Source organism: Pteronotus mesoamericanus, unplaced genomic scaffold (assembly GCF_021234165.1).
Source record: "Pteronotus mesoamericanus isolate MK-2021 breed Mesoamerican mustached bat unplaced genomic scaffold, CSHL_Meso_final contig_74, whole genome shotgun sequence".
In the NCBI taxonomy this organism is placed as follows: domain Eukaryota; kingdom Metazoa; phylum Chordata; class Mammalia; order Chiroptera; family Mormoopidae; genus Pteronotus; species Pteronotus mesoamericanus.
This window is the reverse complement of record NW_026555247.1, coordinates 26449876-26466017: the sequence shown is the minus strand read 5'-3', so window position 1 is coordinate 26466017 and position 16142 is coordinate 26449876. Positions and strand designations below refer to the sequence as shown.

General features: G+C 51.0%; 1 protein-coding gene and 1 pseudogene across 5 annotated transcripts in view; both read right to left on the bottom strand.

Moving 5' to 3' along the window:
- The window catches only part of CTIF (cap binding complex dependent translation initiation factor), a 251769-nt gene that overhangs the window by 196174 nt on the left and 39453 nt on the right, over positions 1-16142 (bottom strand). For 3 of the 5 annotated variants that reach the window (XM_054583611.1, XM_054583612.1, XM_054583616.1), the window contains exon 1: positions 3855-3960. The exons of 1 other annotated variant lie outside the window; for it this stretch is intronic. In XM_054583611.1, the coding sequence (XP_054439586.1) occupies positions 3855-3859 (5 nt within the window). In that variant the 5' untranslated portion in view covers positions 3860-3960. Of the gene's footprint in view, positions 1-3854; positions 3961-5131; positions 5269-16142 lie in introns of those variants that run through there. One more of the 5 variants, XM_054583615.1, reaches the window with a different exon arrangement.
- Positions 11858-12349, bottom strand: LOC129078706 (S-phase kinase-associated protein 1-like; annotated as a pseudogene).

Genomic DNA, 16142 nt, shown 5'->3' with positions numbered 1-16142 from the left:
CTGCCCAGGGGGAGGGGTGACCTTTCTGGGTCTCTTAAGGGAGACGAGGAGGGGCAGATGAATGTGCAAGGCCAGCCCCCTCCACCCCTTAATGTCTCAAACACACTCCAGCTCAGCCCTGAAGTGGTCTGAGGGGCCGCCTCCTTCCCCCACTGAACGGAGGGCTCTTAGAGGCCCAGGATGTGCCTGCTCCTTCCTGCATCCCCTGGGAGCCAGACCTGGGCCCACTAGGTGTTTAGTTAACCAGTGAGTATTTGATGATGGATTCCCTGAAATGAGAAAGCGGCCAGCAGGTAACTACATTCTGTCCCCTTTGGCTGCTGACAGGCACAGGGTTGGGGGCACAGCAGCCGTGGATGCAGCTCTCACAGGGAGGCTGGGCGGAGCCTCTTTGTCTGAGTAGCCCGTGTGTGTCAGGCGAAGTGCCTGAGGCCCACAGATAGCCACCACCGGGACCCTGAACTCGTCCAGGGCCCGGGGCGCTTACAGCTCTCCCTGAATTCTCTATGACCCACGGGGAGAAAAAGAACCAAACAGCCAGGGCCCAGGAGCATAAAACCCACAGAAAACCAACGGCCAGGCCCCCGATTCCTGGAGTGGCTGCCTCTGTCTTTGCTTGGAGGTCCCCAGGCAGGGGGACTCCTACTCAGGGACAGCCGCCCCCTGACCTTTACTGAAGCAAGAAAGCAGCCATCGATACTGTATTCCCCACAGACGATACTGGTTTCCAAACAATTTTCCTCTCATACCCTATTTATTTTTCTAAAGCAATGCTAAATGGCTTCCCCTGATATATAAAAGATAAAAACTAACATTTGCTGAGCATTTGTTATGTGCCAAGCCCTGTGATAAATACCTGGTATATGTACATTTAATCCGAGACAATCCTATAATATAGGCACTGTTTTTGTCCTCATTGACAAATGAGGAAACTGAAGCAGACAGGGGTGGCCCACACATTTCCTAGCTATGTCTTCAATGTTGTAGAACACAGAGCCCCAGGCACGGAGGTCTCTGGCGATGGTTGGGCAAGCCAATGGGGAGAGCTGTTGGCCAAGGACATGCTGAAGATCCAGGTATGATAGTTCTCCTGGAGCTGGTTTCCCCACGTGTTTCTCTCTGAGACACACTAAGGTGAGGTAATTCTCTGAGACACACTAAGGTGAAGTAATCCAGGGAAAGAGGCAGGCAGAAAGTCTGAGCTCCACATCATTTCCGCCAGGAACCCACTACAGAACACAGTGTTTGGACAGGGGTCATTTTATCCTTCTCATCCTTGCATACTTTCAGCACCTGGCACAAAGTACGATTCTAAAGAAGATGGACGGAAGGCCCCGGGTGACCCACAGGAGACCTATGGAGCTGCCCATCGGGGTCTCTGTGACCTGGGAGCGCTCTGCCCAGCTGAGGCGGCTGCAGCGAGGACCCCCAGATGCAGCCAGATGCCTTGCAGAGAGAGCCCACTCGGTGGCAGAGCCTGGACGGCTGCCCACCACAGTCCACGGTCCTCAGGTTCTCTAGTCCCATGATCCCTGAGGCTAATTTCACCCACTAGCATGCGGTAGCAACAGATAACCTCTTTACACACACACAGCAGGAGCCTCTGCAGCCAGTCACAACTGCAGGGAGCAAGCGGAGCAGTTACCTGGCAGATAATTAACTGAGAAACTCCCCAGAGCCCTCGACACAGTCCACTGAGACACAGGAAAGAACAGACATGAAGGCACAGAGGGGCCTTCCGTTGGAGGAACGGCCTTGCACACCACTCAGTCAAGCATTGGTGAGGACGCGGGGCAATCAGAGCCCTGGCACGCTGACAATGGGAACCCAAAAAGGGCGTGGCTGCTTTGAAAAACAGTGTAGTAGCTCCTCAAACCGTTCAACATAGAGTGAACATATGACCCAACAATTCTATCCATAGGTATATACCAAAGAGAAATGAAAATATACGTCCACACAAAACCTTGCACAAATTTTTTGCAGCATTATTAATAATAGTCAAAACATGGGAACAACCCCTATGTCCACACAATGTGGTAGGTATATCCATGCAGTGAAATATTACTTGGCCATAAAAAGCATACTGATACATGCGAAACATGAATGAACTTTAAGACTGTTATGACTCCATTATATGATCCCACTGATATGAAATGTCCAGAATACGAAAATTCATAGAAACAGAAAATGCACTGGTGGTTGCTTAGGGCCAAGGTGGGGGAAAGCACAGGTGGGCGGGGTGATCATGGCAATAGCTAAAGGGTATGAGGTTTCTTTTGAGGCAATGAAGATGTTCTAAAATTGGCTCTGGGTGCCCATACCTGTGATTATACTGAAAACCATCTAACAGCACACTTTAAACAGGCGAGCTGTATGGCATGTAAGTTATATCTCAATGAAGTTGCTTACAAAACTAGTGTATCTACACAAGCTGGCTCCAGGAGGATGGCCTTGGGCCCGAGGCTGGGGTGATTATCCTGGAGACCGCCCCAGGGCACTGTCCTTGTGAGAATCATCTAAAACTATAAGTAAATCAACAAAAAGCCTAGAAAACTCACTCTATTTCCCACTGAACCTGGGACCAATGCCTGCAACTTCCCTAGAAGGAATTCTGCTGCCTCACCAAAGATGGGGATGCATATTCTGGAACAGCTCCATCCATCCATTTACCCATCCATATATCCATCCTTCCTTCCATCCATCCATCCAGCCTGCCTGCCTTCCTTCCTTCCTTCCTTCCTTCTATCCATCCACCCATTCATAAATACAGTTTTCCACCCATTCCTTTAAAAAATACCCACTCAAGTTTGGTGTTAGGTGCTAGGAAAATAACAGGTAAGGCAACAAAGCAACCAGGAAATTGATATGAGTCAAGGGCTGTGGGTCTCAGAGGAAAAGCACCAGCATATGAGAGGAATACTGACAATATTATTGTTATTAGTTTGCCCTAATTGACAGAAAAACACAAATATAACTATCATATATAAAAACCAGGAGAAACCTTAGAAAGCAAAGCCATCAATTGTAAGATCTATCATTATTTTATGAGCCACAAAGACAAGAAAAGATGTTGCCAGTTACACTATGATATAATGGCTTCATGACGGTCTTGCATGCAGACAATGGTCACACAAGCCTCCTGTGGCTTTGAGATCCTTTCATCTCTTCTGAGGGATGTGGGGATTTCTGTCACCTTTGGAGGTGGCATTGCTTAGCATGCATGAGACTGGCGATTCTTGTTGTTTTCTAAGAATGAGATTGCAGTTTTCCCCCCAGCAGTAAATATTTGCTTTTCTAATATCAAATCAATGCTTTGCCACTGTTCCCATGCCCTTCCGTGTACATAGTAACTTTCGGTGCCGATAATAAATCACAGTGAGATCTTTTTGAAGACATTTGAATGACAAGTATGCTGAACATCTGAATAACCAAAAATCCACCTAATTCATCTGAGGTCATGACGGTCTGAACAGCAGGACCACGTTCACACCTGCCCGGGCAATGATGGCTGGTGGCTACCCATACGAAGATGCACCCTGACGTCAGGCATAGTGACATGCGAAAAATAAACTAGGAAGGGGGCAAACCAATCCCTCATATTACAGGTGAGGAAACATAAGCACGGAGCTGGGACGTGACACCCCCCAACCACAAAAGCCAGGACTAAAACCCTTGTGAGCTGAGATCTGTGCCGACGCTTCTTCACCTCCCTCAGGCTACCTCCAGGAGATTGCCATGTCTAACCTGGTCTTATGTTTTCTTACTTAAACAAACAAACAAGGCCAGTATTTTAGAGCACACAGGACAGTATGATTAATCTATCAGTACATGTAGTCAATTTTAGTCTTACCGACCTCATGAGAATGGATGGTGAGAAATGTCATCCCAACAACATCTTGGGACCATTAGTTGATAGCTGCTGGGGGACTGCATTTCCACTCCCCCGGGGCTGGTCCCCAGGCTGCCACTCAACAGTATTGTGCCACGTTCATAAATGAGGCTGGCCAGGTGTTTTCCCAGTCATGCAGTCCCGTGGGAGCGAGGCCCTTGGAGAGACACCATGCCTGCTGCCTCCCCTACGAGAGTGTGGAAACGCCCGCATGTGCCCGATGTTGGAAATCATTTTATCTGCTGCATGCAGACAGCGTTCAGAGTGCAGGAGGTTGCCACATCGATTCTCGAAATCTCAACACGGCGCTCTCATCCTGGCAGTATGTCAGTCTTACCGGGCATTGGACTAAGGAGGGGGAAAAACATTTTTCTTTTGTGAGCCTGGGATTAGGGAGCTGGCCCCCTGACATTAACCCAGATTCACAGGGTCAGGTCCACTTCATTTCAACAAAAACTTTAACCATTTTCCTAGAGCCGGATGAAGAATGGGCCTAAAGCCTTTGAGGTGAGGGTGGGTCCAGTTCAGCAGAGCTGAGATACGCTTCCGGGGATGCAAGGCCAAGGTCTGAGCGCCAGACCAGGAACGTGCCTTTAGACAGGGGAACAGCAGCCCTGGAAACACCCTCCCTGTGCAGCTGAGAGCAAGGGGGGTACATCTCAGATTTCAGCGGAGTCCTGCCTCACCAGGGACATGTCAGTGTGAACTGTAACTAACGGGACAAGCTGCACTAGGACAGGTAGACCAGGAGGCCACCCAGGGCTGGTCAGGATTATTAGGGGGGAAAAGGTAAGGACGAATTTGTCCATCTCATCCAGCATTATCCAAGGGAGAAAAAAAATATCCAACCTTCCAGTCTGATCTGCAGTGACAGGCCAGAGAACAGAGCTGGGGACATTGAACTTTCCAAGCGCAAAAGAAATGTCCCTTCGGTGTTCCCATGGCTCTGCCCTTGACTCAGAGTACAACAAACACAGGCCACTTCCTTAGTGCATGACAGGCACTGTGCTAGAACCGGGGTGCCCAGTAAGGGGGAGGTGACCTCTGCCCTGAGTCAGCACAGGGCCACAAGGGGACAAACAGCCTTTGGAGTCTACTGCTTGACTATAAACAACAAATATCCTAAAACATCTCTCACAGGTGGAATTAGGACTACTCTTTCTATACTGTCCTCCTTTTTTTCCTTCCAAAACGAGCTTGTAGCATTGTTATATAAGCAAGAAAAAAGAAAAAAGAACAAACCTTAAGAGGAAGAAATAAGTTGGCTGTGGGGTCTCTCCTGCTTGCTGATCGCCTGGTTAGGATGCTAGCTCCATGGAGCCTTTGCCCCCAGACTCGGGTGACTGGTCACACGGAGGGCACGCCACGCTGTGAGGCACCGCCGCCACCCAGGCCAGCAGGACTGTCTGCTCACACCTCTCCTGCAGGGCCTCTGCTGTTTTGCAAGACCTTTCCGCATCCGTGAGCTGCCTGGCCGAGAGGTAATTTTCTGCTCTGGCTATGCATCAGGGCCCCTGCTGGGTGGGCAGCATCCTGTCCACGTGTCACCTGGACATCACCGCTTAATCTAGAATCTGCTAAACTCTATAGGGACAGAGTTAGGACATGAGAGTACCCCTGCAGTTGGCCCCGATTTCCTGGGAAGAAGGCTGGGGTTGGAGGTGGGACCTGAGGACAAAAATTCCTATAAAGTACGTTAACTCAAGTTGATTATGTCAGCATATTCAGTGATTATCATTGTTGTTATAGGCGTTCTCATCCTCCTTCTTGCTCTGGGTGTTGCTGTAGAATTCCCGCCCCAGCCCCCGCCCTTTGCCACAATGCTAAGTAAGGAGCCTGCCGTCTGTACTGCAATGCCAGCTCACCATTCCACATACCTCCCAGCAGTGGATTCTCCTGATGGCAAATACCAAAGGGCAATAATGTTTCCAAGTTCCAATCCCGAGCTTTTAGATGCACAGTGATGGTTCACGCCCTGAGCTTAGTCCCAGCTCCTCCTCACTACCCGCCCCCTTCCCTCACAAGCCCTGCTGGCCTGTGGCCTCTCATGTAATTCTCCATATGGTGCTGGAGGACGGCAGGCTTCAGGCACATCCGAGCACCTTTTCTCCTTGCTAATGACTTCCTCACACCAAGGCCTCTGAAATTTTATGAATGAATGAACAGAAGCTCACAGGCTAAGTTGTATGGTCTTGGTTGTTCTCATGTGACATATAAATCAATCAAAACTTAAACCAATCAAGGGGGATGCCTGTGATATTCCTTAGGTCCCCATGCAGGAGAAATCTAGAACTGGATATGATCCCAGAACTTCCCCTCATTCTCCAGTACCCTCAGCTGGGGTTTCCCTGCCCACCTCGCTGCCCGCCCAATGTTTCAGGGCCTGAAGCCTGACACATGTGCACTGGAAGTCTAAGGAATCCAGGAGACAGAGGATGGACTGGCACAGCTGGAGAAGCAATGAACTAGAAGGTGCTAGAGGCCCCTTCATGGGATCTGCTTGAGGTTCAGGCCTGTTTCTTGCCTAGGCTGCTGGGTCTCCTCACCTGAAAGAGCCCAGGTTCTCAGGCTGGAGAAGAGAGAACATCCCAGCAGGCCCTCCTTTAGACCAGAGGGCTGGATCTGCAGACCGGTGCACGGCTGTTTCCTCCCTGCTTCCTGCCCTGACAACTCTTATCCACCCTGCAAGACCCAGCCTGCCTGCCTCTTCTCACGGCTGGTTTTCTGGTGAGTTCTCTGTTCGATGGTCATTTATCCACCCACATGTCTGTTTCCCCCCCAAGCCTGTTTCTTCCTCCTTTCCTGCTGTCTTGTGAAGAATAAATAATCAGGAACAGGTTGTCCAATGAATGAGAGAGGGAACAAATGAAATCGGCGAGTCAGCATTATACTTCTTCATTCAATGTTTCATCATTCAATGCTTGACCCTTGTTTTACCCACACAGCTGCTCCAGGAGACCAGGAAATGGGAGAAGGTCCACACAATGCAGTGAGACCCAGAAACCTGGCTTTACCACCTGCAGGGTGTGGAGCCATGAGAGTAGCAGACACTTCTAGTTGAATCTGTAATACCTAGTCTCTCCTTCTTCCTTACTAAAAAACCCTTATAACATTGAGGGAGACAGGTACCCAGATACAAACTGTATTTTCCAGCCTCCTTCATGGATAGTAATGGCCAATGAGATACATAAGGGAGATACTGAGTAGGAAACATTTCAAATGGACTGACCGAGTCAGCATATGCTCTTTACCCTTGCCACTTTATCCTTCTTGCCTGGAATGTGGATATGATGCCTGGAGCTCCAGCAGCCCTCTTGGACTGAGGCAACTCTGAGGAGAGTAGATACTCATTCAGCATGGCAAAGCAAGAAAACAGGAGCCGGGGCTGCTGGTGATGACAGAGCCCTTATACCAGCCCTAGGACGCCTGATTCTACATTTCTTTCACATGGGAGAAAAATAAATTCTGTGTTGTTTAAACCACTGTAATTTGGATTTCCAATTATATGCTGCTATGGTAAGCAGTTCCCTAAGATGGCCCTCAATGACCCCTGCTTTCTACTATCCACACCCTTGTTTAATCACCTCCCTTGAGTGTAGGTTGGACCTGGTGACTTGCTTCTAACAATTAGAACATGGCAAAAGTGATAGGATGTCACTTCTGCAATCAGGTTACAAAAGACCATGACTTGTCTTGCAGGCTCTCTATTGCCTTCTCAGCTTGCACACTTTCATGAAGCAAACTGTCATGTTGAAGAGGTCACATGACAAGGAGCTACGGGTGGCCTCTGACCCATGGCCAGGGACTAGATGAACCTCACTAGCTGAAGCAGAGGATCTGGCTAGGCCAAGCTTAGACTCTTGACGAGCAAAAGGTCTACAAAATTAAGTGTGTTGTTTGGGGATAATTTGTCATGCAGCAATAGACAGTTAACCCAGCCACTGATCCAAATCCTAACTGAAACCCTGAGCAAGACTCTCCCCTCCTGTGGTTTCAGTCCCCTCGTCTACAAAATGAGAGGGTGGGACTGGATGATCTCAAAGGTGCCTGCCAACTTTCAAATCCTAGAATCCTGTGACTTACCCAAGCTCCTGCCACAAGAGACCAAGGCTCTTAACCTCCATCGCGGGACTGGACAAACGCAGTTCTTTCACTTGTGACTGCTTAGTGCTACTTCTTTCATTCACTGTGACTGGGCGTGTCACGACAGGGGAGAGAAGCAGGGCCCAAGGGACTCTCCCCGTTCCGGGCACCCAGGGTCCCGCACCTCTGACGCAGACTCTCCTCTTCTTAGCAGATGGGAGGCTCAGGGCCCAGCAAACCCTGGCAGCAGCTCTTGCTATTCAGCAGGACTACTTTACGGACCAGGGTCTGCTGATGAGGCGTGGAGACAGCTGGGCCAACACACAGCCAAGGTGAGCTGGCCGTAGAAAGCGAACGGCTTCGCTAAGCCAGGGTTTTCCAGCTGTTTCACTGCTCATGCCATCTGTTCGGGGTTGAATTATGTCCCCCAAAGTTCATACACTGAAGCCCTCACCCCATGCCTCAGAATGTGACTTTATTTGGAAATAAGGTCATTGCAGATGTAATTAATTAAGATGAGGTCATACTGAAATAGGATGAGCCCCTAATCCAATTCGACTGGGCTCATTATAAAAAGGGAAATTTGCCCACAGACACAGGGAGAACGCCATGTGAAGATGAAGGCAGAGATTGGGGCAATGCATCTACAAGTCAGGAAATGCCAAAGATGGCCAGCAAACCACCAAAGCTAGGGCGCAGCATGGAAGAGAATCTCCCTCACAGCCTCAGAAGAAACCAACCCTGCCAACACCTTGACCTTGGACTTGTAGCCTCCAGAGCTGTGAGAATAAATTTCTATTGTTTAAGCCAGTTGGTGTGTGGTACTTTGTTACAGCAATCCTAGCAAACGAATCCACCTGCACACACACACAATGAGCAATACACAAACATACACACCTACCACCCCAGTCATACATTTTGTGCACTACAAAAACAGACCCAAAAAATAGAATGTAAAAGATATATACATACACACACACACATAGGAGTTCTAACGTTATCTTTGGGTGGGGGATTCTTGTGCACCCCACTTTGGAGACCACTAGGTTCAGGTGGCAAAGTTGGCACTAACCCCTGACATCCCTTCTCTGGAGCCCATAATCCTGGTCTCACTCCTCAGCTCTCTGTTTTCCTGCTGAACTTGATGGCAGGCAGGGACTGTGCTCTGGCAGGGCGAGGGCGTGGGCGTGGGCGTGGGGTGGTCCTGCATTCCCGAGGACCACTGGACTCACATGTGCTCTCAGGACCCGCTGTGGCCTGAGGAAGCCCTCAGGAGCGCAGCCCTCACTCCTCCGATAATTCTTGTCTTCATCCATCAAAAATAAACTCTAGGGGAAGCCCGGATGGACTCGACTCCAGGGCAGGGTCAGGGGATGCCGGTCTGCTATGGGTGGAGGATTTCTGGCCCCCTTCCCTTTGCGGTCAAGGTCACATGGTGCACATGGTGTTTCCAGGTGAAGAGGAAAGGGGCAGGGGAGGGAGGGAGGGAGGGAGGGAGGCAGGGGTGCAGAGTGGCAGCCAGAGAATGTGCGTGCTCATTCCAGAAATCCCATCTGACCTTGCTCAGCTGCCTAGCTTCCACGTGCAGCTGCCATGCATGCCAGCCCCACCGACAGCGGGGACCGTGGCCCCTCCCGGCCCCTCCCCAGCAGCTTGGTCAGCTGACAGACCCCAAAGACAGCGAGGAATGCAGGCCACACACTCCCAACAGCTGTGGGACCTTGAGCAAACAGGACTGGCTACATCACTTGCAGGGCCCCCGTGCAAGCTGAAAATGCAGGGTTTCTTGTGTAAAATAAGAATTTAAAAACAGCAGCAGCCGCGCATTCATCAAGCATTAACCCTTCTGAGCACACGCAAGGGGGGCACACCCATGAAGCCAGCCCATGAACAAGGCATCTCCTGGCCGCCCACAGGAAGAGGGTGGCCCAGCCTGAAGCCACGCTGATCCAGGGCACGGCCCCGCTGCCAAACAAACTCTCTCCCTCTCTACTGCCATTGCAGGAGCGGGCTGGTGGCTGCCCCAGGAAGCACCTGTGACGCAGGAGAGGTAAATATATTCACCCCTATGGCGTAGGTTGCCTGGTTGTTAGAAGAGCCCCGTAAGTAATTTTCCAGGAGCTCCTATCCTATGCTGCATAACTGAATGCCAGACACTCAGAGAAGGATCTGAATGAGTTCCTAGAGCCACGTGGCCTGGCTCCAGCCTGACATGAGGCAAAGGTATGTTCTCACATTGGCTTCTCCCCCGTGTCAACCCCCTGCATGTTTAGGACCCCCGGTCTACATTCAGAGATGAGAACAATACCTTTTCTTTCCTCTTGTTTTAACCTCCCAGAGTTGTTAAAAACCTAAATATCAGCTCTAAAATACAAAAGAACCCTAAATACATATTATTTTAATACCGATAATGACAATAATAATAATGATCATTAAAAAGTTTTGCTTTGATTCAGCCGAGTCCTACAAACTTGCCCTTTGCTGCAAAGTCTTCTGGGAAGAATTCTCAGGCCCAGCAAACCCTGTTCTCCAGGGCAGCACCTATCGAAGGAGTTTCCCGTGCGTTTCTGCCAAGGGCGCACTGACCTGAGGGGGTCCCTTCCAAGAGTCTCCCCTGAACTCTGAGAGGTGCCACGCTCTGGCTGGACAAACATTGCCCAGTCTTCCTGGCCACTGAAGATTCCTGGGGTCCAGGGGCAGAAGAAAACTTTCTGTGGCTCTTTTTAAAATGTGCTGGCTCCACTGAAGGCAGGAAGTGGGCTCTGGGCACAGGGAACTCGGTCAGCCTGGCTGGGCCCCACCCGCCCCTGGGACCCCCAGCTCCTAGTCACCCGCCATGCCCAGCTCCGGCAGCAGCCAGCCCCTCTAGAATGAGAACTGGCCTCCCAAGTTTCGTAGTGACTCCCTTTGTTCTTTCCCTGGGGCCGTGGAGCCAAACGTGGCCTCTGCAAGGCAGGCCTGGCTTCTGCTCGGCTGATCAGGCGATTAGTACCAGCCACTCCCTGCTAATTGCTGTCCTCACAGTGCCAGGCCCTCCCGTCCACTCCTCCCGGAGCCCTCTGCTGGCACACAGCCTCTGACTGTTAACAGTGACAAAAGTGGCACGTCATGGGAATGGCCGCGTCTGGGGCTCTAAGGCAGCCTCACGCCAGTTATTAATCCATTTGCTGCGCTTGAGCAGTTGAGACCCGTGGCTCCTCTGCTGAGTCAAAGCCAGGCATCTGCTCCTCGGCGTATGGGGGAATGCCAGGGAGAGCGATTTCAAAACCAGCCCCGGGAAGTGAGGTGCCTTGCAGGAGACGGCTGTATGATAATGTATTAACTGGCATCTAAGTGAACTGAGGCAAGGAGAGACCCACTCCTGGAACTCACGGACACGGCCAGGTTTGTACAGCGGAAAGAACACAGCACCAGGAGCCCAAAGGACCCGGCGGGTCCATTTCCTACCCTACCACCAATTTTTGATCCTGTGAAGAGGGGCCGACAGTGCTGGCCCTGCTTATCTCCCAGGGCTGCTGTGAGGAGCAACAGAGGCAACAAGCATCATAATAATTACATGAGTGGCTACTGGGAGCTAAGCCTTTATTTATTTATTTATTTATTTATTTATTTACCCCCCTCCCCCGCTTTCTTAGAAGATTCAGTTTTATTCAGAGCAAGAGAAAAGAAACTTTTTGATCATCCTGGAAGAAACTCAGCCATAGGTTTGGAGTCTGTACCCAAACTACACATGCAATGAGGACAATACTCTGCTAATACAGTTGATGTGCTGCTGCATTTGTTTACTGTTTGTCTACTGTTTGTCTAATATTAACAATTATAAACACAGCAGTGCAACTATATTTGGAAGAATCCTTACAGCGTTACAGTGTCAGGCACAACATTTCATTTCTCTTCGCGCCACCGGTTCTCTTTGTGTACCTGGGCTTCCTCTTCTTCGGGAAAGTCATTTTTGATGTTGAAGGTCTTGCGAATCTCTTAAGGGATTTTCCCCTTGATCATACTGGCAACAGTCTTACACGTAACATCAAGCAAACCTTTGATATCTAAATAGTTTGCAGCCAGAATAAGTTCAAAAAGTGTTCCTTGGTCAACTTTCAGGAATTCTTGGTCCCATACAGGGATATCATCCGTTCGTTTTTCTTTGTTCTCATCATCCTCTGGAGGAGGAGGGTCATCCTTGTGGTGGGTGCATCACTGAATGACCTGTTTTAACATTGCTGCATTAACATTTGGTAGAGGAACTGGGTCATCATCACCTTCATCATCCATTCCCGAATCTTCTAACATGGTCTTCATAGTCACAGATTGTTTGGCAATTTCAACATCAACTTCAAATATCTCTCCATCAGAACTCTGCAACTTATTTGAAGGCATGGTGCTCAGTAGAGAGCGGGCCGGAGGCTGACAAGAACGGGGCACCGTCAGTAGAGACAACAAGGAAAGGCGGAGAGCAAGGTCCCTTCCTAAGCCTTTAAATATACTCTCCTCCTTAGTCTGTAAGTTGAAGCCTTTCTTAGAGACGAGGAAACGGAGGTCCAGAAAGTTCCAGACACAATGGCCACACAGCAGGTACGGACGCGTGTACATGGGGTCCTAGGCTCTGCTGTTCCAGTGCTGAGCTCTTCTGGTCACTGAAACTGTCCCCTCCCATGTGTCTTGTGGCCATGTGGCCAGAGATTTGGGCCAGGCAGTTCTGTGCCTGTAGGCAGCCACTGCCTGGAGCAGCTGACACACCCCTGAGGGTGGCCCACATGCAGCCTGCTGGGACCCAGGAAGTGGCTCGGAGGGAGGACCCGGGAAGGGTAATTAGTGAGGCCATCGGACTGGCTCCTGAGCAGGTCTGGCCTGTAGAACACTGGATGAGGCGCCCGTCTGCGAACAACGGAGACAGGCCAGGCCCCAGACAGGAGCTGAGACGCTCTGGTGTGAGGAGACAGAGCAGGGCCCAGAGCCGCCTCCATCCCCGGGGTCCGCCTGTTTCCACCCATATGCACCTGACAACGTGCTCCTGAACGTGGTGTCCGTCTGACTCCAAGTCTCACTCTGTGATGGTTGCCCAAGGTCCCTTGGGAGAGGACTGACATTCACAGCACAGTGTAAATAACTAACACGGCCGGTTTCAGTGGGGGTTGGGGCTGGTAAGGAGTGGCAGAGGCCACGAGGACCAGAGAGAGGCACAGAGAGGGCAGCAAGGAGACATCTGAAATGGACACCTGTCTTTTGGGACCTGGGGTGCTGCCAGGGATGTCGGTCATTCTCTCCCCGGCCTCTGGAAAAGCTGGCACTTGGATGGACCCCTAGCCTGGTGACAGCACGGCCTGCTGGGCACAGGGAAAGGCTAAGGATTGGGAGTCCCGAAACCCACATCTATTGGTTCTGCCATTAACGCACTACCTCTATGACTCTGGGCGCGAAGTCCCCTCTCTGGGCCAGCCCAGTCTCGTCTGGATAGAAAAGAAACACTGGCCTCTTTCACTTCAGAGGCCCGTTGAGGTTCTAATTCTTCTAATGGTGAGATATCAGTTCACTTTCCTCACCGTCCCTTTCCCTGGTGCCTCCTGGTCAATGTGTAGGCAGGAAAAGGGGCCGGTCGGCCGCAGACAGGCCCGGCACAGATGGACCGCACTTTGTCCCAGCTGTGCTGCACAGCAGGCCATGACCGCCCTGGCTCAGGGCCGGTGCTCCACCCTTCCTGGCACCCACTGCGGCCTCAGAGCAGCAGCTGGGACTGGATTCCAGACTAAATATGGAGTCCTGGCCCCAGGCTTCTCCCCACCTGCAGGCCCAGAGCCCGGACCTCTGCGGCCTTGGAGGGTTACGCTGCCCACCAAAATGCTGGCTCTGAAACTCTGCCCACGGGCAAAGGCCAGACAAAGGTCAGGAGGGCCGGAGCAGCAGTGAACCTCGAGAGCCAGCAAAACAACAGCCGCGTAAGGCGCCGGCCTGCAACGAAACGTAGGAGCAAGCCTGCTGGTTTAAATAGCAGGGAAGAGTGTCAAGCAGTTAAGCCCCAGGGCTGTACAACTTCATTTTCCAGATGGAACGATGACAAAAAGTTAAAAAAATAAAAATAAAAAGAGAGAGAGCCTCTCAGAACGTTTCTCCTGCCCCCTATGTTGAAATATGGTCACATCTTAGAAGGCCCATCTGACTTTGTCCTTCCACCCCTCTCTCACAGACACACACACACTCTCTCTCTCTCTTCACTAGCAAACTGTTTATAAAAAGTACAGGTCCAACAAGCAGAGCACTGAGTTTCCAACCTAAATACCAGGCAGAATCCTACCCTGAGGTGACCCAGTGTGAACCACTTCTCACATTCCCTCTGTAACACCTCAGAACTGGGTGACACCCGCTACACTGTCGTGGGTTGCACAGTGTCTCCTAGAAAGACATGTTGGGGTCCTAACTTCTAGTACCTGTGAATGTGACCTTATGCGAAAGCAGGGTCTTCGCTGATGTGATTACGCGGAGGTCACACTGGTATAGGATGGGCCCTAAAGCCCATGACTGGTGTCCTTGTTTAAAAATAAAAAAAAAATAAAAAGAAAAAGAAAAGAAATTCAGACACAGAGACACACACAGGGAGAAGACCACGCGAAGACAAAGGCAGAGGGACTGGAGTGAGGCATCTCCCGGCCACACACCAGAGGATCGGAAGAGCCAAGGAGGGGTCTGCCCTAGAAACTCTGGAAGGATCACGGCCTTGCTGACACCTAGATTTCAGACTTTCAGCCTCCAGAGCGCAACACAATGAATTTCTGTTGTTCTATGCCACCCAGGTTGTGGTGACCTGTTACAGCAGCCACAGAAAACGAATACACACCTATCACAGGATCCACCACAACCCCCAGCTGCGCGACCCTGGATTCGCCCCTTCCCTGGACCTTGGTTTAAGAAGTTGGGGCAGAGAGCTTATTCCAGAGCTGACAGCCAACCCCAGGTTCTCTGACCTACTAAGCCTCTGGAGGATGATGGGAAGGGGGATAAACACAGGGAGGGACAGGGACAGGCACAGGGAGGTCTCCCCCTGCCCACACGGTGCTGAGGGGTGAGGAAACAGTCTGGGGAAAGGCCACTTGGATAAAAAGTAGGTTAAGTTCATCTTTGCAAGCTTGCACCCTACACCATGTGGGACGAGGGTGCTGTATAAATGCAAAGATTCGTGGGGACACTCATTTACAGGATTGAGGTTTATCTTGTTTAGATTTGCACTAACATATCAAAGAAGGCTGGAGGCAGAAGGCACAGTGGAGAGAGAACTGTAAGAGGCCAGACCAGAGGAGACGTGGACTTTCACCAAGGTGGACGCAGGGGGACAAAGACAATAAGGTGCAGTAAGCTGTGCCGGCAGCAGGAGGCCACGCCGGTGTTGAGGGAGGGGCAAGAAAGTGCTGGGCAGGTGAGGGAGGGGGATGGATAGAGAGGCACAGTGCGAGTCCAGGTTTGGGCCTGCAAGACTAGTCGGGTGACAGAAAGGTGAGCCACAGCAGGGGGCGTGGAAAGGGTCATGAGCTGGGTTAGGAGGTGCCTGAGGTCAAGGTGTCCAGGAGGCTGTTGGGTGGGAACTGGACTGGGATCCAAGACCAGGCCTCATATGGAAAACAGGCGTGACAGTCAATGACACTCAAATGACAGCCAGGGCCACCAGAGCAGGTGAGAAGGCCCAGGAGGAGGCTGTAATGGGCACCCTGGGAAGCCCCCACCTTGGACAGGCCACAGAGAACAGGACTTGTGGGAAGACGTGGGGAGCAAGGCAGGCATGGGGGGGACAATGGCAGCGTGTGTAGGAGCCAGAGGCAGCTAGAGTTGAGGGTACAGTTGGGGGAACTTTTGTGGGAAAGGCCACCAACAGCACAGAAGCAGAATGGTCGCGGAGTTGGCACACAAGAAGGTCCTGGTACATTTAGGCTCATGTCGTTAGTCCCCAAAAGCAATGAGGTCTTTGAGGCCTCCTGAGCTCACCAAGGAGACGCATCAATGGTTACTAAGGATGGAAAGAAGGAGAAGATGGAATGACCCAAGATTTAAGCACAGTGCCCCATTGTCAAGTGCACCCACTCCTTCTCACCAGCGACTTCATAGACACTGAGGACACCCCCTCCAGGAGACACAGAAGAGGAGATTGGGTATGTGGAAGTACTCCTTTTTTTCTGGACATAATTAG